Source organism: Macaca mulatta, chromosome 13, assembly GCF_049350105.2.
Source record: "Macaca mulatta isolate MMU2019108-1 chromosome 13, T2T-MMU8v2.0, whole genome shotgun sequence".
NCBI classification, from domain to species: Eukaryota; Metazoa; Chordata; class Mammalia; order Primates; family Cercopithecidae; genus Macaca; species Macaca mulatta.
This window is the reverse complement of record NC_133418.1, coordinates 124,546,554-124,562,257: the sequence shown is the minus strand read 5'-3', so window position 1 is coordinate 124,562,257 and position 15,704 is coordinate 124,546,554. Positions and strand designations below refer to the sequence as shown.

General features: G+C 46.5%; 1 protein-coding gene and 1 long non-coding RNA gene across 4 annotated transcripts; one reads left to right on the top strand and one right to left on the bottom strand.

The window, feature by feature from the left end:
* Nucleotides 1–1,011: 1,011 nt before the first annotated feature.
* On the bottom strand, nucleotides 1,012–10,093 carry ALKAL2 (ALK and LTK ligand 2). 3 transcript variants are annotated; one of them, XM_028832030.2, is made up of 6 exons: nucleotides 9,953–10,093; nucleotides 8,985–9,294; nucleotides 7,691–7,744; nucleotides 7,524–7,604; nucleotides 4,493–4,557; nucleotides 1,012–1,615 (listed from the first exon to the last, which is right to left on the bottom strand). In XM_028832030.2, exons 2-6 carry the CDS (start codon nucleotides 9,235–9,237, stop codon nucleotides 1,610–1,612), a joined length of 459 nt encoding a protein of 152 aa, XP_028687863.1. In that variant the 5' UTR covers nucleotides 9,238–9,294; nucleotides 9,953–10,093; the 3' UTR covers nucleotides 1,012–1,609. The 3 variants fall into 3 exon arrangements, with proteins under 3 accessions (XP_028687863.1, XP_077814874.1, XP_028687864.1); XM_077958748.1 differs by having other exon boundaries at nucleotides 1,012–1,612; XM_028832031.2 differs by lacking the exon at nucleotides 9,953–10,093 and having other exon boundaries at nucleotides 1,012–1,612; nucleotides 8,985–9,492.
* Nucleotides 10,094–13,409: 3,316 nt separating this feature from the next.
* On the top strand, nucleotides 13,410–15,069 carry LOC144333634 (uncharacterized). Its single transcript, XR_013402560.1, has 3 exons — nucleotides 13,410–13,575; nucleotides 14,023–14,122; nucleotides 14,641–15,069. It is a non-coding gene; the product is annotated as an uncharacterized LOC144333634 (long non-coding RNA).
* The last annotated feature ends 635 nt before the right edge of the window (nucleotides 15,070–15,704 follow it).

Below are 15,704 nucleotides of genomic sequence, written 5' to 3'. Positions count from 1 at the left end.
GCCCTCCTGTGCAGTGACGCACAGCTGCCTGGCCAGGACATCTGCACTCCTGACCAGTATCGTCAGGGTCCCAGGCAGTGCCAGGGGGAGGAGACATGTTTGATCCTTGACTCACTAGTGCCTGGAGGATGAGCTGCTGCCAGATGAAAGTGAGTAGTTTCCCCACTGTATCATGTGGAAGTGCCACGCTGTCTTCATAGGAAGAAAGTTTGCAGACTCAGTGAGTCTTGCTCTTGTTGGAATTACTCAGACATACAGAAAACTTAGGGGATTAAATATTAATAGATTGGACATTTGAACATGATATCCTTAAAACATAAAAAATTGGGAAGAAAAGGTCAAGTAATGAGCTTAATTAGAAAACAGAATTAAGTAAGAACACTTCAAAAGTTACACCCTGTTCTCTTCATTCAGTAATTGCTTTTAATTATCTCAAAGTCAAAATTTCTTACTCTTCTATTCCTTTATGTTTGGAAATAAAATCCTATAGTTTTTCTTTAATGTTTATAAATACACATCCTCAAACAAATCCTAGGACTCTTGACTATTCTGTCCTTATGGCTCTACCCAGACAATACCATCTGCCGACAAGGGCTCGTATGAATGGAGAAACATTGCTTTGCTGAATTCCGCTTTTTAAATTGGATCCAGTTAGATCTGTTTAAAATACATCTACATGTAAAATTTTGAGACTGCTTAGAAGTCTTAAGGTTCCTCCTAGTTTTGCATTTTCATGATTACAAAATCGCTTGGGAAATAATGGATACAACCTTATTTGGAATATTTCCCAGCAAATCAGGGCCTATCTGAAGAAATTATGTCACCAATATATAGTAGCCTCTACTTTAAAAAAATGCTAATGATCCCTTAGAGAAATTCTTAGGCTTCAAGTTTTCATTTGTTTATGACTTTTATATTCTGTGACCTTTTGCCAGTGTCATGGTCTCAGTAAATCTGAAGACACGAATTCCCAACAGTGAACCTGTTAGAGAGGTAGAGAGTCACTTTGAAGACTATTCATTATAACAAACACTTCATTTATTACTTGTTTATTTACAGTATTTACATATTGCACAATAGCTGGAATACTATTTTACATTTATTATACAAAGGACCAACAGAATTAGCCACAGATTTACACTCCACTGTTCCTAAAACATGACCAAAATTTTAATTTTTCATGCCATTCCAAATAATACTCTGAGAATTTAACAGTGAAAGTAATACAGAATATTAAATTATGTTATATGAAAATATACTTTAAGATTCTGCTTATGTTTCTAAAGAAACATTTTTTGTGATTTCAGCTAATCAAGAAAACGAAATATTCTCTGTGTTTTATAGCACTACACATCAAACGTGGAGCATTCCTTTTGTGGTTGTTTTTAAAATAAGAGTGACAGATATCACTGTCAATACACTGATTTATCGAATATGTATCTGCAAACAGTGTCAACAACATACAAAACTCAAAGGACTTATTGAAGAGTCTGTCTGCAAAAATAAATCTCTTGTCCATGAGGGGATGTGTATAAAGATAGTTCTGTTTCCCTGTTGGTTTCCAAGGCACTTCTCATGGCTCCTGGTGTGCTGCTCCTGTACAGTCTGCTCACTGCTGAAAACAAATACATTGCGTTTGATATGACTATCCACACTTCTTCCTGTGAATTCCAGAAGACCTGTCACTTCAGTTATCAACATAGGCAGTCTCAGAGTGCGTCTGTATGTCTCTGTGTTACAAAAAGTGTAGTCTACTGTATTTTGAAAAATAACTTCTTTCTGCAGTTACTACATGGCTGCGATGCTAAAGCAATGAAAGTCATCACAGATACATGTGGATGCTTATTAAAGCTTGAAGAAGAGTGCTTAGTCTTATATGTGCTATCAGAATCCTCAGTAGTCCAGGCCACAGGGATTTACCTGGCAGTTCTGCAACCTCAGTGTTCACAGAGTTGGTAAAGCTAATAATCAAGATTAGACAGTTGTTTCTAGCATTCTTTGTTGGAATATCTAAACCACTGGTATTCTGTTTATTTTTAAAAGAGTGATAAACTTCGAGGTTACTAAGATGAGGCTGCATTTGGGAGAGTACACTGGGCACTCACTACTCAGAACTCCTTTTCTTTGACAATATTCCAGAGCTCAGGCTTCTGATTGACTGACCTGGAAGTCCAACAATGAAGTGCGTCTGTGACTGTTAGGGAGGGTAGGTGGGGACATTGTTCTCTTTGGCTGAAGAGGTCTATTAATGAGCTTCAGAATGTGGCAAATGGATTTGCTCTGAGATGAGGGCAGAGCCCTTCCTGCTAAACACCTGCTTTTCTCAGGCTCTGGGCCTTTACAAAGACAAGGTCATGGTTTGCAGTCTTGCCCTGCCGTCCTTGTGTGTCAGGACAGAAGTGCGTGTGGCAGGTTGTTAACCAGCAGAACCGGGACTGCAGGGCCTTCCTGATGCCACACCGTCGCACTAGTGTGGGCACCCTGGGATGCCTGCCCTGCCCTCTGGTGTCTCACTGAGGTCTGCAAAGCACAGAGAAACCCTGGACTGTATCTACACTGTGGTGACCAGCTAGGTAACAATTTGCTGTTGCCGTTTAAAACTTTTGGACTTTGAAGAAAGTATCTTTAAAAAAAAAAAATGGAAGTTATGAAATTATAGTTAAGAGGGTATCAGTGTTTTAAACTATACCTATGTCTTGGCCAAAATGAACCCAGTTACAGCTGCGACACCTGTGGCTGTCAAGCAGGTGGCCTTTTGGGAACAGAAGCTTGCGAGCCTGGGCCTTGCCCTGTTACCTTTACCTGCATCTCATCGTCAGTCAGGCTCTGATGTGATTGTCCGGTGATGGGGAGAGTGATGTAAAGGGTGCTGGAGACTATCAAGGGGATTCCGCCACAGCTTTTCTGCGGGGCATCACTGTGGCATTTGCAAAGCATGAAGTGCCATGCAGAGACCCATCCAGGAGCCTGAGTCCCACTGAAATGACCATGTCCTTCAGTGTAACTGCAGCTGCCTCCAGCAGCAGCCAGCAGAGGGGAGGCAGGGGTTGGCTAATGGACATGTAGACAGAGTAGCTCTTCGAGTGGCTAAAACAGTGGGGAACTGGCTCTCCTCACTTGTAAGTAAGTGGAAAATTTCCAAGGATGTCCCTGGCTCATCTCTGGGAACAATGGGATTTAATTATAAAGAAATACCTAAAAAAAAAAAACTCATCTCCCCTGGCATATCACCTTGGGTGACAGGAATATACATCTGTTCACTGATTTAAAGAGAAGAAAGTCCGTGTGACATACAGGCAGTGGATGAGCGGCTCGAGAGAACTGGAAAGAGCAGGGACCTGGGGGGACATTACTACACAGCACTTCCCAGCTTTGCCTGGCATTGAAACCTTCACTGTCTCCAAAGAAAAAGTGCAGTGAAACTGCAAAACGCAGTCTCAACCCGCCATTACCCACCGGCCTGCCTCCCCCAGTGCCATTCCTCTCATTAGCAGCAGTTTCTTCTACTTCCGGGAAAGATGCTTCCTGCTGGTGTTGGGGTCATGCAGGCAACCCCTTCTGCTGCTGCTACCTAAATATTCATAAGCACTGCTTCTCCACAGAGAGCACATCTGTATAGGAAAGACCACTACCTACCCTCATCCATTTTACATGAGACAAACTAGAGTAACCACTAGAAAAATACTCCCTTTTCATGAATGTGCTCTGAACAGCTGTCAATGGGCAGGAAGCCTGTCTGTCTTGTGCTGGTGTAGCCAGCATCGGGCAGTGCCCACACATACAAGACGTAGTAAGTATAAAATGGGTGAAATTACAGTGGCATCCTGCTGTCTAACGTGACTGAATTCTGTGGCATTTGTGTCAGGAAAATAAAACCTTACCCTTCAAAACATCCGCTGATGGTTGCTGTTACATGTTGCATATCAGCCCTCGAGGGGCCAAGGTACAAAGTTCAGTTCATAAATGTGGTATGCATTTACGTTTTTACTATTAGAGGCTATGGAAAAAAAACCATTGATAGAAACATTTAAAGAGGATAGCTGTTCTTTATGAGCTTACTGTCATGATAGACTACAACTCAAACATTTACCAGATGTGATCATTTGAATTTACATGGACAATGTTGGTCATCTACTTAACTTGTGTTAGTGAATGAATAAATGCCTCAAAGTAAACAGGGACAATTTTAGTCTGTTCCTGGCTTATGCACTCAGTCATATGCTGAAACTGGCGGATTTGCTGTGTTTCAGAGCAGGACCCACTCAGTGCCCACGTGCCGTGCGGTGAGCAGTGAACAGCAGCTGCCTGGGCAGTGTCGACAGGTCAGTAGGGCAGCTTTCAGCACTGAGATAAGAGTGTTGGACCTTCTCTACTTAGAATACGGCTACCTCAGCCAAAGAATGAGTGTTCCTAAACTCCTGTGAAGTTTTCATGTCCCAAGCAGGATTCCCGTCTTTGGTATGTGCTCCAGTGCACTTCTGTCCAAGCTTACCTTATCCTCCATGCACACTGGACTGACAGCCAGCCGGGTAAGAAGCCTGGCGCATCTTTTATAGTCTATGGTGAAAATAAATCACAGACCCTTGTCAGTTACTTAAACAAATAAATCACTTTTTTTTTTTTGCAAGTATATCAGCTACTAAAGCCGTTTATTTCTTTAAATATCTGAATTCCCTGGAAGCAATACGGAGTCTAATCTGCAGGCATGGGTTCTAAGTTGTTGACTTAATAATTTATGGTACTTCAAGGGCTTAAGCTTCAATGGCAGAAGTGGGATGATGTAAGTGGGGCTGCGGAGGGAGAAGGGACAGACACGAAGACTGCATGGCTGAGCTGGCTGCCCATTGCTTCTCTCAGAAATAGCTTACTACGTGACAATCCTTCCATACCCTTGTGCTACTTTTTGGTCATGTGCAGGCTGAATCCCAACTTGAGTTGACCATGGGACAAAGCCTTCTGCCTGTAAATTCTAAAGAAAGTGGGTCAAAAGTCAGCAGAGCAGAGGCCTGGAGTGGATGGCGAGCAGAAGCAATGTGCCCATTTCTAAGCGGAGACTAATACTCCTTGGTATCGTACACAGTCTCCCATTCCACTATTCTGGCCATGCTGCCTGTAGAAATTGAGAAGGTGTAGTGGTCATGGCCATAAGGGAAAATATGTCCTCAGGGTGAAGATCTATGGAAAGCTGAAATCGTTTGTAAATTATTACAGTTTATTTCTCAAGAATAGAAAAATCTTATTAAAAGGAAGAATTTATACCCAACTGAAAATCTGAGTTGAACGGGTAGATTGACAATGATAAATGTATACAATATGTTAGATAAGTAGCCAGCTCTACTTTCAAAAATATGCCTCCTAAATACTTATGGCACATATTGTTAGGGATTTTTCAAACAGAAAATGTTTTTCAAAGGGAAAAAGGATGCCCAAACAGTGGCCCTGGGTCATCTGAACGCCTGGCTTTCTCTTTCACAAGCAGCATCATGCCTTTTAGAATGTAGTTTTCCTAAACAGATTCCACATCATGAATGCAGTGGATTGTGTGATTTCAATGGCTGATCTAATCAATGAATTGTAAAGACTTCCACTTGTGTCATGTCCAGGCTTCCGGCTGACCACATCCTGCTTAACCCAGGTGTTTTCAGCAATGTCTTGCAAACCTTCATGTGCAGACCAATCATCTGGGGATCTTACTAAAATGCAGATTTTGTTCAACAAGTCTAGATGGGACTTACTTCTGCATTCCCAGCAAGCTCCCCATAGGACCACACTTTGAGAAGGCACTAAGTTCCTTCAGGTCTGATATTCCAGGATCCCAAGGACTTTCTTTTATATGGCCTAACGCAGTAAAGAAGTGGTCCAACTTCAGCTCTCCAGTTCTTTATGGGCTAAGAAGAGGCAGAAAGCAACAAAGTAGCCTCCCATCTCAAGGCACAGATCTCTCCGCCTTCTCCCTCTCCATGGCCCAGGCTGAGCTGTGATCAGGAGCTTAGTATCACAAAGCCGAGTTGCTATGAGCAAAAGGAGGTATCGAATGGGGGCGCAGCTTGATGCCCTGGAAAAAGGCCTGCAGAGTCAACCATGAGATCTGTGCCTTAGCTTTGCTGATATCTGACAGCACAAAAGCAATTCCTCATCCATAAATGAAGAGATGAGACTGAATGACTCAGAGGTCACTTCCAAATTTGGAATCTGTGATCCTATTACTGTAAGGAAATATGTAATATAAAATATATGCACATCAAAACAATACAAACGATAAAATTTTCTGGCCCCAAGAGCCACATTAATGATTCCCAAACAGGTGATTACATTCCAAAAGAAGAAAACAGAGTACTAGTGTGCCAGGTCCACATGGAAGGGTACGGCCCAGCACCAAGAATATGAAAACGAAACTCTTCAGGAAGTGTGTGCTGCTGGCCTTGGCGTGAGGATGGTGTCACTAAAGCCATGGTCAGAGGGGCTGAGGCTGCATTCCATGTGTCTTCGTGCTGTTGGTGCAAATGCCAAGCATGCATGTGCCTCAGCCTTGTCCAAAACGTGCTGGTGATACTACTTCAGTGGGCTGAGGCTCACTGGCATGCACCTGGCACACAGAAGAAGCCCTATACATGATGGTTATTATTATTCGAAGTAATTTTGCTGCCTAAACAAAGAAAAGCACTTATACTTTGTGTACATTGGCTTTTTGTTTGTTTGTTTTTGGAGGGGGAAGGCAGGACAGCAAGTCTGGTCTGCTGCCTGGTCCGGCTGGAGAGCCCTGATGACAGCAGTTAGCAGGATGCCTAGTGTCTCTGCGTGACTTTTCTGTAATCCTTAAATGAAATGAAAGTTGGAGTCTGAATTTTAAAAAAAATGGGTTAGGGCCCTATCACTGTAGCTAATAAAGCTTCAGTGAAGAGAACAAGGAGCTGCTTTTGGAGAAATAAAATGTTTTGTTATGAATAAATGGCCAGAAGCAGGTTAGGAAGACTGAAAAGAAACAGGAGAGAAAGCTACTGCTGAGAGCTAGGTTGATAAGGGCAACTCTGCATTTCTGAAGGAGTGATGGAGCCAGCCAGAGAAACAGTTTTGAAATCACAATGAAATTCTTGGGTGATGAGGTTATAATTACTGATGGGAAGAAAAAGTCTGCTCAGAGCAGTGGAGATGATCCAGGTCAATCTTATTCTTGGAGTCATTTTAGCAACTCATTCTTAACATCTGTTTGACTGCCATAGTAGAGTACGCACAAACATGGGCATTGGAGGAGAATTAACAACAGAAGGAGAATCGGAGTTCAGCCCATCCCAAGAGCCTGTTATTCCAGTGACTGTAAATAATTTCCAGTTTGGCGTTAGCTGATGCAGAAGTTAGTTATCTTCTGCAATGGTCTGGCCATCTTGGCCCCTAACTCCATAGTGAGGAAGGAATAGGCAAATTTGAGCTAAGAAGGCAGGGGCCTATATGAGGAAATGGAAAGAGGTGGGAACCGCTGCCTGCACTGCGCTTGCATTTTATAAAAATTCAATGTTGTTACTTACATGCAGGAATGGTGCAGTCTCTGGTGTTGTGATAAAGTCTATGGAAGTGTTTGCTGCACTTTGGACTAAAATAAAGAGGGCCTGGAACATGGAAGAAGAAACAGATCATGAAGACTCACAGGTACAAAGGAACTCTGGGAAAGGTGAGGAATGAGGAGGAAACTTACCTGTAAGGTGTTTTAGAAACTTGTCCTTCATCCTCAGATCTCGAGGAACAATTTCTGTTTCAGGGAAAAGAAAGTAGTATATTACCTGAAGGAAGCATTTTTTTAAAAATGTGATCTTAAGTGAATGTTGAAGAAAATTGGAAACTCCACATTAGCCAAGTTGCTTTACACAAAATAAAAAAGGCTGGGGCCCTGGATTGCAACACACGACAGTGAAGAAGACTCAGCCAGTATCAGGGACATTTACTTTCCTTGAAATAACAGTAACTACTCCTGAAACTCCAGGATTATGTCTGCTCTCTACCCCATGGGATGCAGACAGAGACCACGAAGTTATAGAGGTAAGAAAACGTTTTTTTTTTCTTTTAAACATTTAACTTCCAGTGAATAAGTCACTTTTAGGCACTTTAATTTTGAGGACCTTGGGAATCAAATCCCACAACATTTCAGAGTTTTTAGAGACCACTTGACCCATCAAAAAAAAAAGGGGTTATAGAATATTAATTTTTCTAGATAAATATTTAGAATAAGGATTAAAAGACCACGTTTCAGTGAGGTGTAAATTAGTGGGAATATGCATTAACCTGGTTTGTAGGGTAAGAATCCTAGGGAAAGACTCAGTCAGGCAAACTTCCACCACCAGGGTTCTCCGCAGACAGTGGGTGGGGAGAACCCTGCGGGTGTTCTTGAGTTCAGCTTTGTTTTTGCGTGTTTACAGCCCTCTCCATCTTCACTCCCCCGTTCAGGGCTCCTGGCTGAGCCCCGACTGTGTGAAGTCAGGCCCTCTGAAGAGGAGCATTGGCATCCCTTGCAGGGCATCCCCTAGTGAGAGTCTTCATTCACTCCTAACTTGACGCGGCCGGGGTAAAGCTGACCTTATCATATTTGACCTGATTGTGTCACAAAAGCATTAGAAGCTTTCATGCTTTCCTGGGAAATTCCCCGTGGGCCGCCACTCTGGGCAGGGCCACGAAGGAGCCTGGATGCTTCCTTCTCAGTTGGGAACGCTTTGCTGGAAATGCTTTCATTTCCAAAGTGACGGGTGACAGTTCCGTGCGGAAAGCACCAACCCGCACAGCAGCTCACGCGCGCCAGGAGGAGACCGGGCGCTTCTCTGCCAGGCCTCATGCGCGGACCTATTGCTATTTTCTTTTTCTTAAAAAAAAAAAAAAAAAAAAAAAAGGAATTCTGCTGTTCAATGGTCAAAATTGATGTCTCTTTTTGAAACGTGTTTCTCAAAGACAATTCTATTTCCCAGCAGCCCCGGCCCTCGGGCGCGCTCGGCCCCACTCACCCACTCGCTGCTCCGGCGAAGGCCCCAGCCCCGCCGCCTCCGCGCGGCCCAGGGCGCAGTCCCGCCCGAGGAGCTGCAGGCCCTTGTGCTCCGCCGAGTGGTGCTTCCGCAGCTCCTGGACGAGCTCCACCACCAGCCGCAGCAGCGCCTGCCCGTCCGCCGGCTCCCGGGGCTCCGCGCCCCCCCGGCCGCGCCCCGCCGCCCCCAGCACCAGCAGCAGCCCCAGGAGGAGGGGGCGCCCGGGTCCGCGCATCGTGCGCTCGGGGCCGCGGGGCTGGGAGACTCCGACACGCGCCGGGAGCTGGGATCGCTGCGGGAGAAGGGGCGCGGGGGGCCGGAGAGAAAGTCAGCGGGGGAGGGGGACGGAGTGCGGGGCGGCGGCGGGAGGGGAGGCGGGAGGATCCGCTGGCGCTGGACCCGGTCCCGCACCTTCGCGGACCCCGAGGAACGAGCCGGCAGGTGAGGGGGCCGCGGTCTCCTCGACGATCCCGCCCGAGGTCCCGCCCACGGGGAGCGACCGCCGCTGGTGCCGAAAGGAGCCCCCGGAACCCGCCCGCCCGCCCGCCCGGCCCCTCCTAACTTTCGCCCGAAAGGCCGCGTCCGCCGAGCGCGCTGCGCCTGGCGCGGGCACAACTTTCTTTCCCCTTCGGAAGCCCCGGGTGCCAGGCAGCTCCCCGGCCGCGGGCGGACCTCGGAGGGGCCGCGCCCCCGCGCCCACCTCTTTCCAAGAACGCGGCGCCGCGCGCCGGGCCCGGCGGCAGCGCTCAAGTTTCCAGCGTTGCCTTTGTGCGGTGGTCGCCGGCGGGCGCCGAGTCCCCGAAGCCCACGGAGGAGGCCGGGTGCGGACCCTCGCGCTGGCCCCGGCCGCGCCACGTGCTGGAAGCCCCTCGCCTCCGGGCCGCTGCGCCCGCCCGCACCTGCCCCGCGCCCCCGGGGAGCCACCTGCGCGTCGGGGTCGGGCCGGTTACCTGGAGCCTCTGGAGCCGCCGGAGTCGCCGCCGTCTGTGCGCACGTCTGTCCCCGCGCCCCGAGCTGCGCCACTACTCCATGCCCGGCGGGCGGAGCGCACGGGACGCGGGGACGCGGGGACTCGGCCGCTCCGAGCGCTGGACCCGCGGCCGCCCTGGGGTGCGCCGGCTCCGACTCCCGCCTCGGACCTCGGGGCCCTTCTTATCCCCGCGCCCGCCGACGTCAGGCGGGTCCCCGAGGGCTCCGAGCGGGGCTTTAATTAGAAGCCGCTGAAGTGTTCGTACCCCCATGCGGATCTTCGTCAGTACCCCCGCCTCACCTCGCTCTCGCTTCCCCCCCGTCTCCCGCCCCCCTCCCAATCCGCCCCCGCCCCCGCCCGGTCCCCCCACCCGCATCTCCACCGCGTCTCCCCCTCGCCCGCGCCCCGTCTCCCGCGCCCCTTTCCTCCCCACCTTCCCCGTCTCCCGTCTCCTCTCCTGCCCCACCTTCCCCCACTCCCCGTCTCCTCCTCTTCCCCCCTTTCTCCTCCCCCCGCCCCTCCCCCAGCCTGTTTCCCTCCGTTCCTGTCACTTGTGACAGGATGAGAAGAAACGCCTTTACCAGGAACTCGGTTCTGTTTTTGTCTAAATGTAGATCTTGGGCTATTAAAAAGGGAGCTGCCCGATTGCTTCGACATTTAATAAGTCAATTAGAGTCCATCCGTTTTGGAGGGATCCGCTTTCGGGACCCCGAGGGGTCTGCCCCGCCCGAGCCCAGTCCCCAGGTTCGGGTCCCCAAGCCCCGGTCCCCGAAGCGGGGTGGCCAGGAGGCAGGAGCTTGGCGAGCGGGGCGGGCTTGCACCGCCTCCCCAGACCCCCCGCGACAGGACTAGTGAAGGTCCCTCCCCCGCAGGGCCCGCGCCGCCTGCGCGCTCCTCTGCGCTGGACCCTCGGCCGGCGGGTACCTCGCGCCCCGGCAGGGAAAGCCCGCAGGAGGGCACTTGCCTCCCGGGCTCGTCTTTAAGAAAGTTTAGCTCTTTGGCTGAAGCCGGGCACATCTGTGGAAGTTCAGCAATTTGCCTCTTTTGTTTTATTCTTGTAAAATGTATTATCCATCAGTTGCGCACTTTCCCATTCAATTGGTGCTTTCTGGGCAAGAGCTGGACGTCTTCCAAGTCCGCGATCTGGTTGGGAAAGGTGTTCTGAGTACAATCAGAGAGGCGGAGTGGGCGAGAATTAAAGGCCTGCACCAGAATCGCGGCAGTCGCAGGACCGCGGCGGGAAGATGCTGGCCCAGGCGCACGTGCGCGCGGGCGGTGCGGGCTGGAGGCTGCGCGCCCCGGTCCCCTGAGCTCTCGGCGAGGCCCCGTCTACGCCCGTGTCCGCGTCCTTTCTCTCTCCCTGCACCGGGTCTGTTTCCTTAGGAGGAGAAAGTGTCCGGCAGAACTGGGCAAGGAGGCAGCGTGGAGAGGGAAGATATGAAATGTGCCTGTTCAGGACCCCGCCCCACGCCCTTGGGATGTGCGTTCTCTCCGCTCTCTTTAAAAACAGATGGTTTGATTTCACAGCGAGGCTTTTCTTGTTTTTCTTTTTGCAAGCAACATGACTGAAATGTGAACATTTCTGCTAAAATACACTCAGAAAAAAAGTAAAATTTTATGTCAAACAGACCTTAGGCACTTGAAAGGAGGCATTTTTCCTTTCTCCCTTTCCCTTTAGACACTTGAGTTCCTCTGGCGAGAGCGACGCCTGGCGATGGAACCGGCCCTTCCCGGCCCTGCTCCCTGTCCTGCTCGCAGGGCCCACCTCGCAGCTGGTGGACACCGCAGTTCCCAGAAAAATAGAACCATGAGAAGATTTTACTGTTGTAAAATAGCTTGGTGTAAAGACAGTTTTTCAAAAAATCTTTGTATGGTAAAAAGAAGAAAACACATTTTCACTTATTATTTTAAATTTACGTACGTAGACTCTATTAGAATAGTATTTTATACAATCAAAAGCTAAATTTCTTCTATAAAATACCAGTAGGATCTATTCCCCCCCCCCAACACACACACAAATTCTACCTACCGAGGAAGCCTTGCTAGTAATTAATATTATCTCTTTTCTTTTGCAGTTTTTATTGGGACAAATGGATTCCTTGAATGAGCCCTTTCTACCATCCAAGTGTGGGCCAAGACTTTTGCCCAGCTCAGCAGAGGTTTGGTGGATAATCAACAGCAGCAGAGCTGATGCTTGGTTGGTCTTTGGATTAATGAGATCTTACAATTAAGAGTCAGACAATTTATGTGTTCATTTGTTTTTACAAAGTTCCGTGCTAAAATTATCTAGGTGCTGCTCATTTTATATTACAGAAACAAATTTTACAGATTTTAACAAACTTAGAGTGTACCACTGATTTGTTCATCTTTATTGAACTTTTAAGTTAATGGTATTGTCAAGATGAACCCCTTGGAGTTCTCCAGTCACCAGAAATACATGTGCAGTCATCCCTTGGTATAGCGTGAGACTGGTTCCAGCAGATACCGAAATCCAGGCACATTCACGTCCCACAATGGGGCCTGTGGAACACGCAAATACGGAAAGTTGCCCTCCCTCTGCGTGCGTTTCGCATCCTCCAGCTGCTGTGTTTTCGACCCACGTTTGAAAAAAAAATCTGTAAGTGGACCCCTTCAAACCTGTGTTGTTCAAGAATCAACTGTGTTGTGTCAGTACAGTCTGATCTGCTAAATCCATTGGCTATGCCGGTTAGTGCAAAGTAAAGCACCCCAGTGCAGATGAACATATGAAGCTGTATTTAACAAATCGCTTAGTCTCTCCTCTACTTTTTGTGTAAAATGAGGTGATTGGGCTAGTTGGTCTCCAAACTCTAAAATTACATAATACTAAGATTATTACCAAAACAAGTCTTAAAACAACATGCCGTGTTCCCTACAAAAAGCTGAAGATAATTCACTTGAGATCATCACTATGGGTTTCACCATCTATTTGCAGACAAGAAGAGGTGATATATTTATATAAAATCATTTAATTCCTTCCTTTAGAACGTGAACAACATTCTACTGTCAAGGGTCCAGGAAGCCAAAAAGAAAAGAGCAAAATTAGCAACAAACTATATTCTAGGATTACTGGAAAAAAATTTTTTTCTAGATTTGATTTAGTTGGTTATCTTTTTGAGAAAACTGTGTTGGATCATAGGAAGAAAACCGAGCAGAGAAAAAACAAACAAACCTGTATTTAATCTACTCTAAGAGTAGTACGTATAGGTCATGAGATGGGTGAGTTATTTTTTTCAATTCATAAACAGGTTAAAGTTCTGATGTTTTGTTTTGTTTTGTTTTGTTTTCTTTTGTTTGCGACTGAGTCTCGCTGTCTCCCAGGCTGGAGTGCAGTGGCGCCATCTCGGCTCACTGCAAGCGCCGCCTCCCGGGTTCACACCATTCTCCTGCCTCAGCCTCGGGAGTAGCTGGGACTACAGGTGCCCGCCACCACACCCGGCTAATATTTTTGTATTTTTAGTTGAGACGAGGTCTCACCGTGTTAGCCAGGATGGTCTCAATCTCCTGACCTCATGATCCGCCTGCCTCAGCCTCCCAAAAAGTTCTGATGTTTTGACTGCAGTCATTTTTTTCTTCATCCAGAGGGTATGTATTTAATTTTAGATGAATATTAGCTGCCTTCAAAGACTTCTAAAATACGTATGTATTAACCACATGCTTTAAAATGAATTGTTATATTTTTCAATCATTATGTCAATCATTTAACAATCTAATGAAGTTCGTACTGTAGAATAAAATAATCACCTTTCATAAAGGATAGCATCATGTACTATAAGCAAATATTGCTTACTCTTTAATATTTACCAATTCTGTTTTTTTTTTTTTTCAAGCTATCAAAATGCTATTAGTATGCTAGGCACGTACTAAACAGTGTTTAAAGCATTTAGGAAGACAAGCTTTCTAACAGGATTAATTTTCCTAGTATAAATGTAATAAATATAGACTCTTATAAGTGAAAATGTATGCATGATATCTCTGCTTATTCTAGATCAATGAAGTACAGCATTCTATGTAACGCTTCTCTCCTTCTAGGGAGGAAGAAGATCATTCCAAAAACATGGTCATCTACCGCCGTCCCATTCTTCGACACCGCTTTTGCATCTACAAATGCACGCTGCTATGCAGAAATCAGGTGAAAGTTTTATTTAAAGGGTTGGGTTAAGATAGCATGGCTGATTTGCTTTTTTAAAAAATTTATTGTTCCATGGCCAAGATAAAGAGGACTTTTCATGGGGAAAGGCTTAAAGATAGTATGGACTTTACCTTGTTCCTTCAAACTGAATTTTAGTTATAAAATCTAAAAACACTGTGATGCTTACTTGCCATTTGGAGGCACCAATCTGACATCTTTGATGGAAGCAGTAAGAATAAATTTGAAAGAACACACCCATCATCAACATATTTTTAAAAACCCTTTTATTTGGTATAAAGGCTACATCAACAGTCAAACTCATCCATGACAATATTTCAACAAACTATATTCATAGATGCTGAGTAACAACAACGATATATCTACATTCCATCTGTTTTCTGCAGGAAAGCAAATATCCTGATCAGAAGTGACACACATAATGATCTAGGTTCATCGCAGAGACATCCAAAGTGTCATAAAGGAACCACCTACCAAAGTATGTTTTTGTTTGTTTCTAGGATAAGCTAACCATGGTGATGGGGGTGCCTCCTGGATAGAAGGAACTGCATCTGCAAACTCCCAAGGAGGAGGCACCAGAACCTCTTGGATCTGCTGGGAAGACGGGCTGTAGGAAGGGGGTGGGAGGAACAGATGGAGAGTCACCTCCCCTGAACTCCACTTTCTTTCAAGAACACAGCACAGCAGAGTGCAAAGGATGTGGGCTTCAAAGTCACAGAAATGGGCTCAGGTTCTGATTCTTGCTCACATATGTGTGAACTTGGGCAAGACAACTTCTTTGAGCCCAGTTTCTTCATGTCTAAAGTGACAGGAGTATGTACAACCTCAGAGGTTTTATAAACATTACATAAGGTAAAGTATGTTAACTTTTTAGTGTAGTTTAAATGTCTTGTAACTGATCAATTATTGCTATTACTGCCTTTCAGAGTGTCTGCTGTCATAATGGTCTATTTTTTTCCTATATTTTATCCCTTACAATATGGCATGAAAGAGAGCATTATCCAATCCTGGAGAATGTCTGGGGCATCAGAATTTGGTGACTTGTTCACAGCTGCATAGAAAATCTATAGTTAGAAGTGGACTGAAATATCCTGAATTAGTAAGTTTCCATGTGACCAGCACTCAGAACAGTGGGTGAGGGCTCAGTCCAGTGCAGTCAGATTCAGACCTGTGCGTGAGGGCCCCTGCTGCTGCCTGAGGCATGGTACCTGTGCTGTTAGGATGGTATATAAGTGTGGCTGGCTGGGATATGCTAGGGCTAGGAATTCATAGCCCTAGTTAAGAACAGTGTATGTTTTGCTCACCTGACCCTTCCCTAAAACCATGGGGACATTTCAAGACTGCTTTCTCTGATATTTTTGCCACTATTGTAATGCAGTCCATTAGGCAGAGTGCTTGAGACACTGTCTTAGTCCATGTGTGCCCCTAGAACAATATATCATACACTGGTAGCTTATAAACAACAGGAACATATTCCTCAGTTCCGGAGGCTGGAAGTCCAATATCAAGGCAGACTGGGTGTTTGGTGAGGGCCCGCCCTCCTCACCAAGGGCGCCCACCTCGC

Excerpts from the sequence above, each read along its gene's own strand:
- ALKAL2 (XM_028832030.2), bottom strand. The coding sequence starts at position 9,237 with ATGCGCGGACCCGGGCGCCCCCTCCTCCTGGGGCTGCTGCTGGTGCTG. Across the intron at positions 7,745-8,984 it reads TTCGCCGGAGCAGCGAGTGG|AAATTGTTCCTCGAGATCTG; the intron begins GTGAGTGGGGCC and ends TCCCTGAAACAG. Across the intron at positions 7,605-7,690 it reads GTTTCTAAAACACCTTACAG|GCCCTCTTTATTTTAGTCCA; the intron begins GTAAGTTTCCTC and ends TCCATGTTCCAG.